The 20,934-nt window shown below is 53.4% G+C and overlaps 1 protein-coding gene and 1 long non-coding RNA gene across 14 annotated transcripts in view; both read left to right on the top strand.

Annotated features, from left to right (window-relative positions):
* The window catches only part of Iqce (IQ motif containing E), a 43,225-nt gene extending 36,512 nt beyond the window's left edge, over positions 1-6,713 (top strand). For 5 of the 8 annotated variants that reach the window (XM_060368013.1, XM_060368010.1, XM_021647549.2 and 2 more), the window contains 3 exons: positions 1,451-1,534; positions 4,086-4,334; positions 4,811-6,713. In XM_060368013.1, the coding sequence (XP_060223996.1) occupies positions 1,451-1,534; positions 4,086-4,334; positions 4,811-4,941 (464 nt within the window). In that variant the 3' untranslated portion in view covers positions 4,942-6,713. The remainder of the gene's footprint in view (positions 1-1,450; positions 1,535-4,085; positions 4,335-4,810) is intronic. The other 3 variants (XM_060368012.1, XM_021647550.2, XM_060368011.1) reach the window with 2 other exon arrangements.
* An 8,676-nt stretch (positions 6,714-15,389) lies between these two features.
* Positions 15,390-20,909, top strand: LOC132648024 (uncharacterized). 6 transcript variants are annotated; one of them, XR_009586379.1, is made up of 5 exons: positions 15,390-15,648; positions 15,855-16,017; positions 16,177-16,270; positions 17,310-17,465; positions 20,275-20,909. It is a non-coding gene; the product is annotated as an uncharacterized LOC132648024 (long non-coding RNA). The 6 variants fall into 6 exon arrangements; XR_009586380.1 differs by lacking the exon at positions 20,275-20,909 and having other exon boundaries at positions 15,390-15,556; positions 15,855-15,939; positions 17,310-19,157; XR_009586378.1 differs by lacking the exon at positions 20,275-20,909 and having other exon boundaries at positions 15,390-15,556; positions 17,310-19,157.
* Positions 20,910-20,934: the final 25 nt, after the last annotated feature.

Below are 20,934 nucleotides of genomic sequence, written 5' to 3'. Positions count from 1 at the left end.
TTTCTCCCGACTGCTTGTCTAGGGAAACATTGCTTGTACTCCCATTTCTGCTCCATTAAGGCTTCAAAGCTGGGTGGGGCTGTAACTTAGTGGTAGAACAGTTCACAGTATGTGTGAGGCCCAACAAGCCAAGCAGTGCTGGTGCACACCTTTCATCCCTGCACCTGGAGGCAGAGAGGCAGGTGGAGTTCTGAGTTCAAGGCCAGCCTGGGAGTTGAGGGAGAGAGTTTCAGGACAGCAGGGCTACACAGAGAAACCCTGTCTCGAACAAATAAAAATAACCAGAAAGCATCCTCAATAACAAACATGGACAAAGAAGCCCAAGGCTAGCTCAGTTGATAAAGTGCCTGCAAGGCAAACAGAAGGAACTGAGTTCAATTCCCAGGCCCCACACTGAAAAGGCTCCCAGCACGGTGATGCATGCTTGTAATGTCAGCACTGGAGAGGCAGAGGCAGGAAGGTCCCTGGGGCCCACTGGCCAGCCAGTTTAGCCAGATCATCAAGTTCCTAGCCAGTGAGAGACCCTGTCTCAAAAAGAAAAAGAAAAAGACAGGGGTCCTGGAGACATGGCTCAGTGGTTAAGAGCACTGTCTGCTCTTCCAGAGACCTGAGTTCAATTCCCAGCACCCACGTGGCAGGTCACAACTGTCAGTAACTCCATAATCTGATACCCTCAAACATATACATGCAAGCAAAACACCAATGCACATAAAAATAAAAATAAGGTAATTGTTAGCCAGGCATCATGGCCTGTGCCTATAATCCCAGCACTCAGGTTGGTAGACGAAGGGGGACTGCTGTAAGTTCAAAGTAAGTCTACAAAGCGAGTCCAGGACAGCCAAGGCTACACAGAGAAACTCTGTCTCAATCCCCCCCCCAAAAAAGACGAAATGAACAGCACCTGAGAAATGATAACCTAAAACTAACTCTGCCTTCTACATGTGCATACATACACGCTCAAGCATGCACACATATTCACACATGATAATCACACTCAGGCATGCACACATCCACATAATAATCAGGCCCAGGGCACAGACAGACTCTGCCTGGCCCACACTGAGGTGCAGTCCCTGTGGGCCCCCCACTGTGGAGCATCTCTCCTCACGAGCCGTCCACTGGCGCGTGGGTTCCGCTGTTTTGTGGAGGTGCCTGTGGCCCCTGCCTTGGCTGCAGCCGTGGCTCCCTGGGACTGGCATTGATGAGGGGGAGCAAGGAGACTGCTAGGGACTTGGGTCACTTTAGATGTGGGAGTTCAGCCGAGGCTCTGCACATGCATATGGCACCTCAGGATCTGAGTGCTGCTCAGCGACATCTCTGTACTGAGCCCCTGGTGTCAGGTAGAACTGAGGAAGGCTGGCAGGGTCAGACAGGTGTAGGCTGCCAGGGACAGGCGGGTGCGTGGTCCTGCCCAGGACTGACATGCCTCATACAGAATGGGGTCCTTCAGGGAAAGACAACCAGGAGAGCAGTGGGGAGGCTGCCAAGGATGAAGAGGAGGCAGAGGAGCCGGCAGGCCTGCAGCCCAACTCAGGTAAATGTGTGGTAATGGTGGTCAGGGTGGCACCTTCCCAAGCAAGCACCAACCCTTTGATGGCAAAAGGTGCAAACAGTGAAGACAAGACTGTGACTCTGACCTCACCTAGTGACTGGCTGGCTGGCCCTCAGCCTAACTAGGTCTCCTTTCTGTTTTTGTTTTCTTTGAAGTGCTTGAGATAGAACCCAGGGCCTTACACATGCTAGAGAAGTGATCTGCTGAGCCACACCCAGCCCCTCGATGGGGAATTCTAAGCAGGTGCTCTACCCCTGAGCCACACCCCAGCCCTTCACTGGAGGAGTCTAGGCAGGTGCTCTACCACTGAGCCACACCCCAGCCCCTCACTGGGGCATTCTAGGCAGGGGCTCTACCACTGAACCACACCCCAGCCCCTCACTGGGGAATTCTAGGCAGGTGATCTACCACTGAGCCACACCCCAGCCCCTCACTGGGGAATTCTAGGCAGGGGTTCTACCACTGAGCCACACCCCAGCCCCTCACTGGGGGATTCTGGGCAGGTAGGTATTCTACCACTGAGCCACACCCCAGCCCCTCACTGGGGGATTCTAGGCAGGTAGGTATTCTATCACTGAGCCACACTCCAGCCCCTCACTGGGGGATTCTAGGCAGGTAGGTATTCTATCACTGAGCCAGGCCTCTGCTTCCACAGTAAGGGGTGCTCTGCCATTGACACATTCTCGCCTTTCATGGGGTGGAGTTGGGGGTTGTCACATGTACTGTACAGCTAAGCCATATTCCCAGCCCTTAGCTGGTTCTGACTGTCCCCTTCAATTCCCAGGGTCCCCATAGCAGCCTTTAGGAGAGCTCGTGCCACACCGTGCTTAACCTGTCACATTTCACGTCCACTTCAACCATTGCTTTTAAAGCTGTGTCTGAGTCATGAAACTGTGAGCTTTGTTGTTGTCTCCAAACCTTTGTGTGCACAGTGCCGCGAGCCAAGACAGAAGTCCGTGAAGTTCAGAGAAGGCAGGCACACAGACACTGGAGCCCCAAAGCCACCAGCAGCCTGCAGTCCCCTAGGCAGGCCCCCAGAGGCTCTAGACTATTCTCCACAAGGCCATCTGTGCTGATCTCACCAGGCCCTGTGTCTGCTGACCTTTCAGTTCTTTGGTCAGGCTCTCTGTCTCTGCTGCCCTTTTCTCCTCTTGTCAAAGGTAATTTTAAAGTGGCAGATCCATCACCTGTGTGAACTGGCCCAGAAGCAGCCACTGCCCAGCAGGTCCTGACCCTGGCGTGTGCCTCTGAGTGAGAGGAGTGAACGATACCCTCGTCTGATTGTGTTGGGATGCTCATTGGCTGCTTCGTTGGTGCGACAGGATCTCTCTCCATGGCCCCGGGTAGAGCCTTTACCGGACAGTCTTTCTTGCCTTTCCTCCCAAGGCATAACAGGCTTAAGAGCCACACCTGGCCCTCATGTGTTCTTAAAACAGAATGTAATGCTGCCCACCTTCAGTCCCAGCAAAGGCAAGATGATTGGGCATTGCAGCCCAGCCCAGCCCAGCCACATAGTGACTCTGGGACTAGCCTGAGTTACATGAGACTTTCTGGCTTATGAAAGAAAGGAAGGGCTTGGAAAGATAGCTCATTGGTTAAGAACACTGGCTGCTTTTGCTGAGCACCTGGGTTCTGTTCCCAGCGTCCGCAGGTGGCTCTACAAACCGCAGGTGGCTCTACAAACCTGTGCTGGCACACAAACTCATGCAGGCATAACACCTATACACATACTTTTTTTTTTCCAAGACAGGGTTTCTCTGTGTAGCCTTGTCTGTTCTGGAACTCACTGTATAGACCAGGCTGGCCTCGAACAAAAGAGGTCCACCTGCCTCTGCCAACAAACCCCCAGTACTGGAATTAAGGTGTTCACTACCACCTGGAAAAATATTTTTTTTTTAAGAGTAATGGAGGGGAAGGAAGAAAAAGACATGAGAAAGGGAAAGGGGAAAGAGGGCAGAAGGAAGGAGGAATAAAAGGAAAATAAAAACAAAACATAGTGCCACAGGCTAAAATCCCAGGAATCCAGATGATGAGGCAGGAGGATCTTGAGATAGCAAGACCCTATCTCAAAAACAAACAAACAAACAAAAAAAGAAAAGAGAAAAAGCAGGGGGCTATGGAGAAAAAAAAGATTGAGAGAAGTGTGTAAGTGGGCGATGCTCTTGCCGTGCAAGCATGAGGGCCTGTCCACAGCACGCGTGTAAAGCCAGGCACAGTCACACGCAATCCCAGAACCCCCGTGAGGAGATGGAGGGAGGGGAGACCCAGCGTCAAACAGCAGAGACTCTGTGACAGACAGGGTGGACGGCGAGGACCCCCTGAGGTTGTCCTTGGACCTCCACAGAGATTGTGAAGTAAAAAAGAAAATAAGGTCGGGGTCGGACATTAAATCTCCTGGAGCTTCAGTGTATATGAACTGTGGTGGGAGCTATGAAGAAAAGGCGGTCAGCCATAGCAACTTTTTCATGGTTGGGTCGGAATCTTCTCATTCTTTCTAAATCCCAAGTCCGTAACCTCTCATTTCCCCCGTCAGGAGCAATAAGAGCAGGCCTCTGTGCCAAGGAGACGCTGAGGGAGACTGCTCCAGGCGAACCTGCCCCCTCCTCACAGCAACCCTTGGTCCCCCAAAGGACCACCTCAGACTCCTCCCAAGGTGGCCAGTGGGACTGCTCATCCCCATCCAGTCTAGAGGCTGTGCCTGAGTCCAGTGTAAAGGATGTGATGTGCCCGGGTATGTGTGAGGAAAGGAGCAGCAGCACCAGAAGTGCCAGTCCATCCCAGGGTATGTGCCCTCTGCCTCAGCTCAGCTCCTCAGCAGACAGGGCAGGCACCGGGGTGGGAGGGTGGGGCCAGCAGGGGTTCAGCCAGGACACAGTGACTACTCGGTTCTAATTCCTTTTGCACATTTCTGTTATCTGAGCTAACCTTAATCTGTAGTCCAGGCTGGCCTCAAACTCAGTGTATGACCCAGGCTAGCCTCAAGTTTATGATCCCCATCCTCCTTTAGCCTCCCAAGTGCTAGGATTACAGGGGTACACCACCACTAGGCTTGCAAGTGTTTTGATGTCGGCAGCTGCTAGATATCACGAGGGTAAGGGGCTGAATGCGAGGTTCTGTAGTGGTCTGAAGGTGGCCCCAGGCTGTGTGAGTGGGGCTTCAGCCTTGCCCTCCAGGAAGTGCCGGTGGCCACGGGTGCAGCTCTGTCCGCCTTCTGGCCCTGACTCCATGCCATTGACCTCCCTCTCCGATTCATTTCAGCAGAGTCCTGTCCCCAAGGACTGCAGCCCGTGTCACCACGACCTGTGGAGGGCTTCTATTCGGAAGACTCCGATGACGACATTATCTTTTCGCCATTTCTGCCCAGAAAGAAAAGCCCCTCCCCATTCTAGGACCCCAGTCCTTGCCTCCAGGTGAGGTGGCTGTGGGCCAGGCTAGAGGACTTACCAAGTGACTTTGAGAAGACGAGCTGTCTCGCTAGGGAAACTGCCCTACCTCGGGAACACCTCAGCCGTCGGTTTTCTTACGTGTTGTGCCTGTGCCTTTGAGAGCCTGGTGGCTCTGTGCTGCTGTCTGGGGAGGGTGGGTAGCCACCTCCCGCTTCCATCCCTGGCTGCAGCCGCTGTGTTCCCAGTGCCCACAGATAGGTCCACCCCAAGTCAGGGCAGCAGGGAGTCCTGCAAAGAACTCTCGAACACTCTACTGCCTGCCCTTGACCTTGGCCCCATCAGCTGCCATCAAGGCTCAGCCTTCCTCGCCCTGTGCCACCTAGTGCCTTAGCAGGTGACACTGCCACGTCTCCTGTCCCCACAGCCGAATGCGGTCACATCAGAGCCAGCAAGAAGCTATGGCCAACAGGGTTCCCAGCTGAGCCCTGTCCCCTCTGCTGTCATACCCCACCATCTCCATCCTTCTCGGAGGGGGACCAGGCAGTGTCCACAGAGTGAGTGGCACAGCTGCTACTGAGAGGCAGCCAGGGCACAGATCCCACAGGTCACCCTGTGGAAGGGTGGAGAGCCGGGCCAGCGGGCAGCCGTCATCCCAGAGGAGACAAGTCTCAGGGAAAGATGAGTTCCAGGGCAGCCCTGTCGCCCTGTCACTGGTGCACAGGCGCATCTGCAGGCCAATGGTGCCACCGGCCCACTCGGCATCCAGCAGCTTGTCTGTGAAACCCGCCACTGCCAGTGGGTGGGAATGAGGGGCTTTGGGCTCGGACAGGGTTTTAGGAGTAGCCAGGCTCCATGTAGCTTAGTCTGCTGCCCAAGGGCCTCCACAGGTCCCTGGGGATGGAACTCCCTGGTTCCTTAGGATTGGCTTTTGTCTCAGGAAAAAACTAATGCTAGAAGCTTCCTTCTTGGACTAGACCAGTGGCAAGACCCAAGGGGTTTGTTTTTAGGAACCATTTAATTCCTGGCACCCTTCTGCACAGAATACCTGCCTGAGCGCGTGCACAACAGGCTAGGCATGGGAGGCTCAGGAAGAGAGCTGGCCTTGGCGGTGAGAGGCTGGGAAGGGGGCCCAGCTTTGTCTCCCTGCCCAGGAAGGGTTAAGTGCCCCTAAGACTGGGCTGGGCCGGGCCGGGCCGGGCACAGCTGCCTACCCCTTCTCTCCACCAGGGGGCTAAACCCGACTCGGCCAGGATCCTGGCCATCTCACTTGCCAAGTCAGTTTTCTTCCCGGTGAACTGGTGGTAATTTTGCCAACATGGCCGCCATCTGGAGCCCTCTGTAGATCAGTGTCCCTGTCACAGCCTGGGCGTGTTCCCTGTGACCCGCGCCACCACTTCAGACCCACCCACTAGGGCACAGGATGCCTTGTGCACCTGCCTGTACCTGGGGGGGGCGGGGCAGGGGGCCACATTTGGCTGCTCTGACCCTCCCTTGTTTAACAGCAGCCATTGAGTGTTCTGAGAGTGAGCAGTCAGGAGTTTGGGGGATGGTCTCCTGGGGCTGCCCCACCTCGGGAAAAGGACACTGCAAGATGCCACCCCAGCTGCAGGGCAGTCTGTATATCTTGAGGCGCACCTAGCCTGCCCAGTGGGCTCTAAGGTCAAGATCAGCTCTGCCCTTAGGTTTTCTAAGAACATGTCCCTGGAGACCAGAAAGTTGTAAACCTCCTGTCCTTTGGTGCAGCAACTAATCTATTAAAGTAACCCTGTCTTGAAGCTGCCTCCATACGTGCCTGAAGCGGATGTGGGAACTAGGGGTCCCGCCAGCCAGTCAGCTCTGAACTTCAAGGGATCTGTAAGACAGAGTTCTTGTGCTTGGCTTGCTTTTGTGGGCCCAAGCACCCCAACAGCTGGCTGGCTAGCTAGGGCGGGGTGAGGCAGAAGCCAGTCTCCGGGGGCTGTGGCCTGAATTGAGCCTTCTGAAAGTGTAATTGGTCTGGGACACAGCCAGCTGTGGTCCGTGGACTGCAAGCAGGGTCATAGGAAGCAGCAGAATTCACCCCTGGGGGATGGTAGGGTTAGAGAGAGACTTCAGAAGGAAAGGACCTCAGACGGCAACATTCAGGACCAAGGAGGACCCACGTGTGTGTGCCTGAGATGGGTGACATCACTGTGCCCTGACTTTCATGGCAACACCTCCCCATCACCTGAACTTGAGAAGCAGCAGTGAGATTGCATGTAGGCTGGTGGGTAGTTCATCTTTAAAAGAACCTATGCTTTCTTTGTGACCCACTCTTTGAGCAAGCACTAACACGAAAAGGTAGAATGTGAGTCCGCCCCATGGGCAGCAGCCAGCCACCCCGCCCCACCCCCACTCCCTGCGCGGTTGACCTGTGTGGAGAGCTGAGCTGATGAAAAGGGGAAGGTGCCACTCACACTGAGGACGTGCTTGCTGGAGACCAGCTGGGCTTGGGACACAGGGCAGACAGGGCCCCCTGTGGGGCACTGTTCCTCTTAGCTCAGAAGCCAGGAACAGAACACATCCCAGTGAAAAAGCAGGATCCGGGAGACACTGTAGCCCTGTGTTGCCCTTGATTCACCTCCGCCCACGAGATGCAGCTGAGAAGTGCAGAGAGGGGGCTGGTACAAGCCAGGCTTCCCCAAACTAGCTAAACAGGCAGCAGTGAGCTGCGTGTGGGTGGGGAACAGAGCCGTGGTGAGCGGGATCAGACTGGTGAGCTTTTGTCTGGCGCGCTGGGGGAACCTAGGTCCTTGTGTGTGCTAGGCAAGCACTGTACCTCCCAGCCACGCCTCCCCCTGCAGGGCGATCCTGTTGCTATCTCCGGGTGCGCAGCACTGAGAGGGGACCACAGTGCCTGCGGGGCTCCTGATGGGTGACCAGCACCGAATTGCCAGGGCCCTGTGCCTGCTGTTTGTATAAGTCCACAGTAAATTGGGAGCTTTTTGTAGGTCCATTCATCTCTGCACCAAGCAAGGACTGTGGCTGAATGACCTGGACTGCAGGTTCTGGCTGTTTTCCGTCTGATAAATGTCTATTTTTGTCTCCTGATGAGGAGAGTGAGGACTGTGCCTTCAGTCTCACAGCCTCAGAGCTCTCTCTGTGAAGAGATGGATCATCAGAAAAAGAATGAAGATAACAGCAGAACAGATGTCTTTAAAGCTATAAATACCTTCCCAGGAAAGCCCTCTAACCTTTGAGAACTAAATAAAAACTCCATCATATGCTGGTCAGACTAATTGCAAATTCCTCCTTGGAAAGGGAAGCAGTGGACATCCGCACGTGGTTCAGAAGCCCCGAGGGCCAGCGACTCGGCAAAGCTCGGGTCTACCCAGGCTGGTCCTCCCCTGAGCTCCCCGGGGTCACAGGCCTGCTGCAGCAGCCACACTCTAACTAAACTGCCCTGTGCAGGCCACGGCTGGGCAAGCACCTGTTAACATGGGAGAAGTCACATCTGGAAGCTGGGAAACTGTCAAAGCAGCTCAGGACAGTAGTTAGGCCTACATCCCCTGGCCTTTTGCTCTTTTTTTTTTTTTTTTAACAGGGTCTCGAAATAAAGTACTGATGGTGTGGAGTTAAAAGCGCACACCACCACACCCAGATTAAAAAAAAAAAATGCTGTAATTTGTGGCCAGCACAATGGCTCAGTAGATAAGGGCATTTGATGGCAAGCCTGACAACCTGAAATTCAATCTTCAGGACTCACAGGATGGAAGAGAACCAGCTCCCCATAGTCAAGTCATCCTCTGATGTGTATGCATGTCACGTGTGTGTGTGTGTGTGTGTGTGTGTGTGTGTGTACAAATTGCAATGAGAATGTTTTAAGTTTTGTATGTATGTATATAGGCCAGAGGTCAATGTCCACTATCTTCCTCAATTGCTCCCCACCTTTGTGTGTGTGTTGTGTTTGTAATTTTTTTAAGATTTAGAGTGTGAGTGTTGGGCTGGAGAGATGGCTCAGTGGTTAAGAGCGCCGCCTGTTCTTCCAGAGATCCTGCGTTCAAGTCCCAGTACCCATATGGTGGCTCACAACCATCTATAATGGGATCTGATGCCCTCTTCTGGGCATGCAGGTGTACATGCAGATATGTATAAATTAAATTTTAAAAGTGTGAGTGTTGAGCCAGGTATGGTAGCACACACCTGTGGTCCCCGCACTTGGGAGGCAGATGGATCTCTGTAAGTTCAAGGCCAGCCTGGTCTGCAAAGAGAGTTCCAGTACAGAGAGACCCTGTCTCGGAGGGGCAACAAAAAGTGCATTTTGTTTAATTGATTGTCTACACCCATGGTGCCCTCAGAGGACAGAAGGGAGCACCAGGTCCCCTGGACCTTGGAAGTGCTCTTACTTGCAGAGCCATCTGTCCGGCCCCACCAGATCTTCTGAGGCAGTTTCACCGGCCTGGACCTCCTTGATTCAGCTACCCTGGCTGGCCAACAAACCCAGGAACCAGCCTGTGTCTGCCTCCCCATGTCGGGGTTTCAACATGTGCTGCCTCACCTCACTGCCGAGGATCTGAACTCGGGTCCTCATGCTCGCTGTGCAGCACTCTACCCACCAAGCCATCTCCCAGGCCTTGGGGCGGGGGAGGGGCAGTGGACAGCTTGCAAAGGTCAGTCTCTCCTGCTGTGTCAGTCCCAGGGAAGTGAGGTCAGGTCATCAGGCTTAGCAGCAAAGCCTTAACCCAGGGAGCCACCTTTCTGTCACCCCCCAGTTCTTTAATGGAAAAAAAAAAAATCAAGACACAATCTGAATAAGTCACCAGGCTGGCCTTGAAGTCAGCCTGTATCCCAGGCACGTTGAATGTGAGTTCCTCTTCTCTCAACATCCCAAGGAGCTAGGAGTGTAAGCCTGCACCCCCAGACCTGGCTCACACGTGCCTTCTTAGAGCCAGGAGACCAACTCCATGTCAGACCAGGACGGTTCTAAATACGCCATTTCCCCAAGTCCTCGGGGGACACAGAAAAAAAGAATTTGAATCCCTCATTCCTCTTGGCAGCACTGTCAGGTTCAGAATGCAGATGATGGGGATGGGAATGGGCTGGCCTGCCTGTGCAGGCCCCGCTAATGGCCTTTGGCTAGCCTGCCTTCCCATGGGCTCCCTCAAGCTGGACCCAGTTACAGCTGGAGGGGTGGCCCCATTAGACGGTGCCTGCCTGAGGACCCTGGAAGAGGTTTCCATGGTGCTGGGGCTGGCTGTAAATAAGGAGAACGGGGTGCCCTTGAGCTGCTCGCTAATTAAGCCCAGAAGAGCCAGGACTCAAAGAACAGTCCAGTGTGTGCCAGAATGGGCTCCTGGGGGCCCATTCATGGGACCCAGCCTGGGGCTTTCTTCCTCTCTCTTCCCAGGCCCGCTCCTCAGAGATGAAAGCAGAGAGGCCGTGGCGTGGGCGGGGACGGGGCACGGCTGACATAATACATGAGAAAGGCTCCTCCCTGCCAGTACCCCGTCCGCCCACTCCTTGGCCTATCTGCTGCTGCCCTTGGACAGGGCTGGCTGATGAGCCGGGGCTGACCCACCTGAAGCCCTTCTGCCTCCTCACACTTACCTCCTGCATTTTCCTCCACCCCTCCGCTCGACTCCTTCCTCTGTTAATTGAGGTGTTCCTCAGGCTCTGTCCCCAGCACCTGCCCCTGGATAGCTGGGGCCTTCAGCATGCACAGTACTCCAGTTCAGCTTGTCCTAGGCCCCAACCCTGCTGCTCTGGATCCTGCGAATGGCATTGGAAGCCACATGGTCCCCACCATAACTGAGGTCAACTGTTTTCCCCTACCTCCCAAACACTCCCAAACAACGGTCAGGTCCTGGGGGAGCCCCAATGGAAACTTAAGCAGCTCTCTCCACAGGCTCCATGGCAAAACTCAGCTCCTAAACAGGCTGTCCTGCCACGTGCACACACACCAGATATTTGCAACACACAGGCATGCACAGTGTGCATGTGAATACATGCATGTACGTAGCATGCGCAACATACAGACTTGGATGTATACACATACACATGCACGTGTGGGCACAGATGGACACACAGTCACAAAAACCACTCAGAACCATACACATGCACAGATGTGTGCACAAACATGTAAGCACATGTATGTACAAAAAACACATGCAGGCTGGGGAGATGCCTCAACAGGTGTGTGCCAAGCAAGCAGGAGGACCTAAGTGCAATTCCTAGAATGTACATTTTTTGAAAAAACAAAAAACAAAATGGCCAGCCAGGCACGGAGGATCATGCCTTTAATTCCAGAGCCTGGAAGGCAGATGGAGGCACACCTGTGATTTTGAGACCAGGCTGCCTGTTCTACGGAGTTCATCCAAGGCTACACAGCGAGACCCTGTCTTCAAAAACAAAACAACAGAGAAAGCTGAGTGGCACACACTGGCAATCCCAGTGCCGGGGAGGTGGAGACGGTGGATCCCTGAGGTTTCCCGACCAGCCAGCCTCACTCGCGTGGCCAGCTCCAGGCTAATGAGAGACCCCATGTCACAAAAGCAAGGTGGACAGTGCACTTGATCTCTAGCCTCCACATCCACATGCATGTGTGCTTGCAAACACACACACACACACACACACACACACACATACACACAAATAGATCTGAGATAGCTGAGGTTCCTTTGATTTTTAAAAACAGGGATTGGTGGTGGCATACACCTTTAATCTAAGCACTCAGGAGACAGAGGCAGGGGCAGGTCTTGTGAGTTCGAGGCCAGTCTGGTCTACAGAGTGAGTTCCAGGACAGCCAGGGCTACACAGGGAAACCCTTCATCTCAAAACAAAACAAAACAACTCCCCAAAACCAACAATAACAACAAAACACAAAAAGCCAGATATGGTGGCCCATAATCCCAGCCCCTGGGAGGCTTGAGGAGAAAGTTTTCTCTTCAGGGGCGCACGCACATCCGTGCACACCACCCCAGTAGGCTGGCCTTGCTCCAGTGGGTGGCTTCACGCTCATGCGCACATGGGCAGTGATAACTGGACTTAGTGCTTTAGAACAAACAGGAAGAGCGCGTGAAACTGGGAGAGCAACCTGGTGAGGGGGTCTGGGAGTTGGAAGCAGGGAATGGAGGAGGGTGGACATGATCAAAACACATGCTTTACACGTATCACATTCTCAAAGAATAAACTTTAAATATAGTAGGAAGAAGTCCAACCAGGCTACATAAGAAGACCCGTCCCCCCAACTCCTCCCCTCCAAGGAAAAGCAAAACCCTCTGATTAGGGGATGCTGTCATCGGACCTTTGCTACCAGGCCCAAGTGCCAGCAGGCCCAAGCCAGGACTTGCCTGTGGCGGTGCCTATGGCACTTTCACCCCTGGCTACAAGCTTCGAGTGGCTGTTGCAGCCTGGTACACAGTGCTACCCAGTCCCGGCAGATGAGAGGCTCTGTCCCAAACCGAGACGAGGCCAGGGCTCCACTCCACGTTTCCCTGCGGCTGGCTGATTCTACAGACGTGTCCATATCGCTGCCTCCAGCCTTGGCCCCTCTGCCTTTCCCAGCTGCTGCGAGTGTGAGAGAGAAGCAGCTAGCCAACCGCTGTAGGCTCTGGGATACCTTGGAAGTACCCAAATAAGGCAGCTCCTCTCCCTGGGGGCTGGAGAGATGGCTCCGTGGTTAAGAGCACTGACTGCTGGAGGACCGGGGTTCAATTCCCAGCACCCACGTGGTGGCTCACAACTGTCTGTAAGTACAGTTGCTGCTCCCTGCAGGCACTAGGCATGCATCTAGTGCACAGACATGCATGTAGATGAAACACACATAAAAATTTCAAAATTGAAATAAAAACTGTTGTTATTTCCTGCATATAATTACAACTGTCTTCATTTAAATATGGGTGCATGGAAGAGAGACAGGTGCATCTATGAACAGAGATGGATAGCTATGTAGATAGATGATGAATGGATGGATGGCAGACTGCCTGATGGACAGGATACATGGAAGATGGATAGATGGATGGATTGGCCTGTGGAGGAGGCACATTCATAGGTAGGTGGATATTCTGCTAGAATAATGGGTGAGTAGGTGGATGAGTGAGTGGATGGGGGAAGAATGGAGGAGAACGGGTAGGTAAACACTGCACAAAAATGATTTCACTAGAGTAGGAATTGCAACTTGTACCATTTGAAAACTTAAAGCCCGGCATTCGAGTTTCCTTCAAACAAACAGAGAGCCTGAGGGGACTGTTGGCAGTCTGCCCACACCAGTTTTCATTCTCCAAGCATGCCATGGTACAGTATCCGTGTTCTAGGTCCGTTAGTGCCCACCTTGTGCCCGGATCTCTCCCGTCCTTTGGTAATGCTTTCTGTGTTGTTTGTCTAACACTGCTAAGCACTGCATCTCAGGTCTTCTGTCTTGGGTGTTATGCTTTCCTATTTGTGTCATGTATGTATCTCTCTGCCTGTCTCTCTGTTTCAGCTATTCTAACACCCTTGAGTTTTCCTCACCTGTCTGAGCCCTATGACCCACCACAGACTGCTTCTGGGTACTTTCGTTCTCCAAGGAATGGGGGTGAGGGAGAAATGTAGAAAGAAATGGACATCTAGATGGCGGATGGACACAATGGGCACAGCGTGGGCCCTAGAGCTCAGGAAGGAGGCCAGGGACACTGTGAGGAGCCCGTGCATGCTCTGCTGGGTGAGAACACAGAGTGCTGGCAGGAGAACGAAGGAAGAAACAAGTGGGCTGGGTGGGGGTAGTGCCCACCAGAGCCCCCACTGATGAAAGCTCCAGTCATCCTAAGACTTCCCAGGGCGGGGACAGCCAGGCTGCTGGCTAAGATGGGGAGAGGCCTGACCTCAAGGAGGCAGCCTCAGATGAGAACGTTTTTGGTTTGGTTTGGTTTGGTTTGGTTTTTCGAGACAGGGTTTCTCTGTGTAGCTGTGTAACTTGGCTGTCTTGGCCTCTCTCTGTAGACCAGGCTGGCCTCATACTCATAGAGATCTACCTGCCTCTTCCTCCTGAGTGCCGGGATTAAAGGTGTGTATCACCACCGACAGGATGAGAACCTTTAAAATTAAAGTTAAAAAAAAAATCTTTTTGAGACAGTATCTCATAATGTACCCCTGGCTGTCCTGCATCTCAGTAGCCCAGGCTAGCCTGAAGCTAAGATGCCCCTGCCTTTGCCTCCTGGGTGCTGGGATTAAAGATATACACAATAATGCCCAGCTCCAAATGGAAGAGTTTCCTTTGTTTATTCTTTCTTTCTTTCTTTGTTTCTTTCTTTCTTCCTTTTCTTCTTTTGTTTTTTGAGACATGTTTTCACTGTGTAATAGTTTGGCTGTCCTGGGCTCACTTTGTAGACCAGGCTGGAAGAAAATTCTATGCATCTCTTTTCTGTGATTTCTTCCAGAGCCACTGGCTGTGGGCTTCTCCACCAGTGGCTTCCAGGGACCTGAAAGCCAGAGCAGAAAGGGTGTGATGAGATCCACAGAGGCTAGGTACCTCAGAGATGCACCTCCACTCAGGCTCTCCTGTAGCCCAAACTCCAGATCCTCCCAAATGCTAGAATGACAGGCAGGCATCATCAAAAGCAGTGAGGGCAGAAACTCGAACAGGGCAGGAACCTGGAGGCAGGCGCTGAGGCAGGGGCTGAAGCAGGGGCCACGGAGGGATGCTGCTTACGGGCTTGCTCATGATAGCTTGCTCAGCCTGTTTTCTTCTGCAACCTAGGATTACCAGCCCAGGAATGGCACCACCCACCATGGTCTAGGTCCTCTCCTATCAGTCACTAAGAAAACGCCCTAGCTAAGTGTGGTGGCGAAAGCCCTTAATCCCAGCACTCTGGCGGCAGAGACAGGTGTATCTCTGAGTTCAAGGCCAACCTGGTCTACAAAGAGAGTTCCAAGACAGTGAGGGCTACACAGAGAAACCCTGTCTCAAAAAACAAAAAGAGGTCCTCTAGCCAGATCTTATAGAGGCATTTCTGGGTTGAGGTTCTCTCCCTTCGGATAACTGTAGCTTGTGTCAGATTAACATAAAACCAGCCAGAACAGTGTCCAGCTTCACCCTAGAAATCTAAAGGAGAGCTCTGGCTTCACAGCCAGCTAGCCTGGGGTGGGGGAGAAAGGGGCTACATGGAAAAGAGTCCTCGTGGGGGATGCTGTAGCCACCTCAGCCATAGCAGGTGAATGGAGTGAGCCTCGGCTTCTCTGTCTGTAGATTATGAAGCCCATCCTGGTGTGTCTCCGGGTGGCTGTAAGGAAACAGCTGGCGCACCTGTGCTGCCAGTGAGCTCCGTCAGAGGAAGACCCACGTGTGCTAGAAACGCATGCACCTGGCCTTCCAGAGCACCCACCGCTGCCTGCTTTTCCTGGCAGAGAGGCGGGATGGGGGCAGGACCTGTCAGGGAGGAGGCTGCTGGATCTGGGGACTTTGGACTTGGTCATGAGGCCCTGCAAGGTCAGAGAAAGGCCATGAGGGAGGGGCAGAGAGACAAGAGTGTAACATGGCCTTCACTTCTGGGTGCTCTGGAGTGCCTTGACCCTGACCTTGAAGAAGGCTCCTTTTTTTAACCCCGGGCATTAACGGCTGAGGCTGAGGCCAGACTCCGGATCTCAACAGGCCTGATGCTGGCTGTTCAGACAAGGGGCCCCAGGAGTAAGTGCCACTAAGGGATGTCTCTTGTAAAGGATTCTCCAAAGGATCGGTGAAGGGCCCCACCTCCTTCCCCACAATTTGTTCTGAGTGAGGTGAGCAAGAGCGCAACCCTCAAAGCAGCTTCCAGAACCTTCCCTGCTTGCACGCTCCGAAGTTTCTGGAGGCCCTGTCCCCCGTCGCTTGGGAGGTGGCACCCTCTTTCGGGCTCAGAGCCGGGTCAGATAGATCTTCTCCTCACACACAGGGCAAGCATGGCTTAAGTGCCCTGGGTTTTTGTCTTGTTTTGTATTTTTGTCAGGTGGAGTCCAGGGGGCCCAGAGGCCCTCTCAGCCAGGCTGCTTTACCTAAGTCCCCTGGAAACTCTTCTCCCGGAGTCCCACAGGGTGAGGTTCTAGTCTCCAAGATACTGACGCTGGGAGAGGAACTAGGCCTGGGAGAAAGAACCCCAGTTTACTATGACGGTGGGAAAGTCTTTCCTTCCTTTCTTTCCCTGCCTTTCCTTCCTCCCTCTCCTCATGTGTGTGTGTGGGTATGCGTGTGTGTGCATGTGTGTGCGTGCGTGCTCATGCGCACACATGCTGTCGAAATGGGAATTGAGATCTGGGCCTTGCATTTTCTAGGCAAGTGCTCTACCATTGAGCCATGCCCCAACCCTTCACAAAGGGATTTTGGACAAGAACTCTACTGCCCCAGCCCCACACTGAGAGATTCTAGGTAAGTGTTCTACCACTGAGCTAAATTACTAGCTCTCTTTTCTTCTCTCTCTCTCTCTCTCTCTCTCTCTCTTTCTCTTTTGGTTTTCTAGTACAGGGTTTCTCTGTATAGCCCTGGCTGTCCTGAGACTCTGTATACCAGGCTGGCTTCGAACTCAGGGATCTGCCTGCCTCTGCTTCTCTAATGCTGAGACGAAAGGTGTGCGCCACCACCACTCTTCACTTTTTAAGATGGGGTCTCACTAAGTTGCCCAAGTTAGCCCAAGTGGCCCTAATGACAGTTGTGTGTTGCCAGGGCCAGCATGAGGCTTTGTCTACCTTAGGTCTGTTCTTGTTTTGGGGGGTGTGCAGCTGGCAACTAGGACTTTTGAGGCAGCACTCTTGGGGGGTTCAGAGGCCTCCTGCTGATTTGCTGGATTCCACAGGCTTTCAGGCGGTAGATGAGGCTGCCACCTCAGCTCAGGCTGTGTTCTGAGGCTCCACAGGCCTCTGAAGACAGTGTTGGCTGGTTGGCACCTCTCCCAAACTGCAGAGACACCAGGCCTCGGGGCCAGATTAAAAAGAACCGTTCCTGTGGCTTTTCTGCCACCCTGGGTGTCTCAGGGAAGCTAGGTACTCCTAATGTTTGTGTGGCTCAAGTGTCAGCAGGCCACATGTCAGCACGCACAGTGGGAGTCTGGGCCTCCAGCTCCCTCCTCTCCCTGCTAGCTTTCACTCCTGAGTGCTATCTACGGAAATCGTGAACCTCACTGGATGGGGTCCAAACCCAGGGAATTCCTTTGTTCTGGCTGTGGCCCCAGGCTGGACTTGTGCTACTGGGTCCTGGCTCTCTCCCACTGGCTGCAGGTCATGGGACAACATTGCAGGTGCCTCAGCCCAGCCTCCTCCCCTTCTGGAGGGACAGCACTCAATCCGTTCAGTCTGTGGGTCGTCTATTTCAAACGTTTCTGCCAGGCGCTCCCAGGAGTTCTGCCTTCAGTGTTAGCTCCACAGACTGACTTCCTTCCTTTCTTCCTTTCTCTCTCTCTCTTTTTTTCCAGTACAGAATTTCTCTGTCCTGGAAATCCCTCTGAAGACCAGGCTAGACTTGAACTCAGAGATTACCTGCCTCTGCCTCCCAGGTACTGGGGTTAAAGGCCTGTTCCACCATGCCGGGCTCATACAGACTTTTTAATTCCTGCCTTTTAAAAAAAATGGTAAGTATGGCATTTGTACCTATGTATATTTGTGTGTAAGCACACTCACCGATGTATATGGGTTTGGAGGCCAGAGGTCAACATCACACATCTTCCTCTGTTATTTTCCGCCTTATTATTGAGATGGGGCCTCTCACCAAACCCGGAGCTCACCAACTGGCTAGGAAGGTGTGGTTCTCCTCCTGCCTGGGGGCTGTCTCCCCGTAGCCCATGAAGTCAGGAGGGGCAGGAGATGAAAAGTGTGCCTGGAATGGCAGTGAGCATTCCAGGGATCACACACTGGCACGGAGCTACTTCAACTTTAATTCCAGAGAACAAAGGATATATACCCCTGTGGAGTGGGTAGGGGGCTCCAAGGATAGGTGGACACAACTGGTGGAACTATACAGTTCAGGGACGCTTGGTTTGCATTAAACATGGTCCTTTCATATGAACGGGAACACGGTACCTAACTATGCTGTAGGCACAGGGAGGGCACAGCTAGCAGGGAGCCGTGTCAAAGGCCAGATACCAAATGTGGTCAGGGGCGTCTGTGTCTAAAGACACTCTCCAGATGAAGTCAGGCCGAGAGCAGGAGGCCCTGCTGGGGGGCAGGAGTCCTGCCAAGCTCGGAATGGCTGTCCGGACTCGAAGAACTGCAACCGCAGACAGCAGGACTGGTTAGCTAGCAAGTCCAGATCCACCATCTTTGCCTTCTACCTCCAACTCTGGGGTTACAGGTACACATCACTATCGCTGGCTTGTACATGAGTGTCAATGCATTCACACTCAGGTCCTCACACTTGCACAAAAGCACCTTCCCAACTGAGTGATCTCCCCGGCTCCTTACCCCTGTCTCCAGCTCACAAACCCTACTTCAGTCAAACGTGGGAGGGAGGGAGAAATGAAGAGAGAGGGGGGGGGCGCTGACACCAAACCACAGTGGTTCCATGACTGATTTTCTGGGTTTCCTGGACAATGGCTTCTCTCCTTGTAGAGTGGGCTAAGGCCCAGCCTCCATAGTTGTACTGGGGTGAGCAGGAAGGGATAGCAGTTCTGGTCAGACAGTGCTAGCCAAAGTGGGCAGGGCGGGGAGCCTTCCTTCCTGCCCGTGCCCACAGTCAGTACTTGGCACTCTCTCTGTTAACTCTCATTCTCCCGGGAGACGCCTGTTTCACCAGGTTCCTTTCTGCAGCAGCTATCTGAGCAGCATTAGTGTGGAGACTCAGTTCCACCAGGGGACATGCTGGCTGTCCTGGCCCACACTGTGTAGTAGGGAATCTTTTCTCTATTACATTTGAAATTTAAAATTTTTTATGTTCATTGGTGTCTTGCCTGTACATACACCTGCATGAAGGTGTCAGATCCATGGACCTGGAGCTACAGGCAGTTGTGAGCTCCCATGTGGGTGCTGGGAATTGAACCCGGGTCCTCTGGAAGAGCAGCGAGTGCTCCCAACCACTGAGACATCTCTCCAGCCCCTACATGTAATTATCCCACTCTGTGTATGGTGCACACATGGAGGTCAGAGCAACAACTGGTGGAGTCGTTCCTGGACCCTGTGCAGGATGGGATCGAACTCCGGTCTTCAAGCTTGGCCGCAAGCACCTTTACGAGCCTCACTTTCCACACTTTCTTCACTTTCGATTCCCCTGTGACTTTTCCTTCAAGGGCTCCCTCAGGAAAGGGTTTCACTGACCAAATACACTACCAATTAATCAAAACTAGCGCACTTCCGGTCCCTCTCCGCCTCCTTTTTTAGATAAGGTCTTACGACTAAGCTCACTCTGTCTTCAGATTTGCAATGTAGGTTGGCCAGGGTTCAAACTTGTGATTGTCTTCTCCGTTGTGTATCGCCACACCTGGCTTTTGCACGTACCTTTGGAGAACGCAATTTGTCTGCCATTATGAGTTATTACATAATGGTCAGGCTTTGTGGCCTTATCAGAAGAAAATCTCCAACTTGGTGAAGCTTCTGGAAATGGGGCAGGGAACCCCTAAACCTCATACCTACTGTATGAGCCCTGGCAGTACCAGTGCCATCATCACTGTTGCCGGGACCAGGCGGGGATACAAGGATTCTCTGTGGAGTAACGGAGCAGAAACCCTATAACAACAGTTCCTGATGTTACTGTTCATCTTTGGAACCACAGAACCCTGAAGGCAGCATTGGGGGCGCGGCTGGCCCCGGCTCTACAGGAGGGTCAAAGTAACAGCCTCATGAGGTCCGCTGTAGGGGGCACCTTACCTGTGTACGCCTGAAACCAGGGAGGAGAGTTCAGTGGCCTTAATCTTGGAAGGCTTGGGGGTGGGGCATTCACATTTGTTGTTCTTTGGTGCTAGAGTAAGAAGCCTGAGCCTGACTCCAGACACTATGGATCTTTAGGGATGGAGAACTCACCTATGGTTCCAGGCTGTTTTCCAGCTGGGTGGCTTCCCCCAGCCATCCAGAGCAGTGGAAACTGAGGCTGAGGCTCCGTGCCCTGGGGTCATAGTGCAAGAAAGCAGGTGCCTCAGGCAGTTGGATGAGCTGAAAGACAGGTCTGTCAGGAAGCCACTGGCCAGCAGGTCAGGAGCTACCTGGCAAATGGATCCAGAAAGTGATGTGCACCCAGTTTCCAAGAACACGGGAGTCCTGCAGTAAGGCCCAGGGTTGTGAGGGGACAGAGCCAAGCGGGTGTGTAGGCCCCCCTGGGAGCAAGAACACGGAAGGGGCGGAAGGGGCGCAGAGCCGCAAACTACCTTCCCCCACCCCCAACCTTTTCCATAGGCTGTGTCCTGACCAGTAGGCTAGTTTCCAAGGAGGGCTACAGTGAACTTCCTGTCTTAGGTCTTTCAAGTGATGCAACCCAGCGGGGTGCAGCGGTTCAGGCCTGTTATCCCACTACCTGGGAGGTCGATGCAAGAGAACTGCCAAGTTCGAGGATAACCTGGGCAACTTACTGAGATCCTGTCTCAGTGTAAAAAGTAAGACGGGTTTGGGGATGTAGGCCAGGGGCCAAGTGCTTGCCTTGCATGCATAAGGTCCCGGTTCAAGAACTAAAAACAAGGCGGGCCTCCCCACCGGAGGCGCAGGTGTGTATCAACCTATCTGCCCATCACCGCTTTCTACACGTCGTGGCGGCTTTCTGTGCCAGGCTTTGTTCTGAGCACCTTGCACTCGTTCAGTCTCCACAAGGCCTTTCCTCAGACCACAACACTGATGGTGGAGTCATTTGCCCAAGATCACCCAGCTGCAGCTCCGAACGCACATCATGCCCATCCTACAGACAGGCCACTGGACCCCTGGGCAGGGTCCTGCGAGGGCTGCGACGGAACGCATGGACACAGACAGCAAGCTGCACACGACGACGTTCTGATTCCAGCCTCCGCTGGTCTACAGAGAAGAAATGGCCGAAAAGTCTGAGGGTCTTCTGCCTGAGCCGAGGGGTGTGACTAGTAGGCAAAAGGACCAATGGCAATGCAGGAGCGAGAGAATGGGCTTGTTGAG

Source organism: Meriones unguiculatus, chromosome 15 (genome assembly GCF_030254825.1).
Source record: "Meriones unguiculatus strain TT.TT164.6M chromosome 15, Bangor_MerUng_6.1, whole genome shotgun sequence".
Lineage (NCBI taxonomy): Eukaryota > Metazoa > Chordata > Mammalia > Rodentia > Muridae > Meriones > Meriones unguiculatus.
This window is presented reverse-complemented; position numbering and strand designations above follow the sequence as displayed.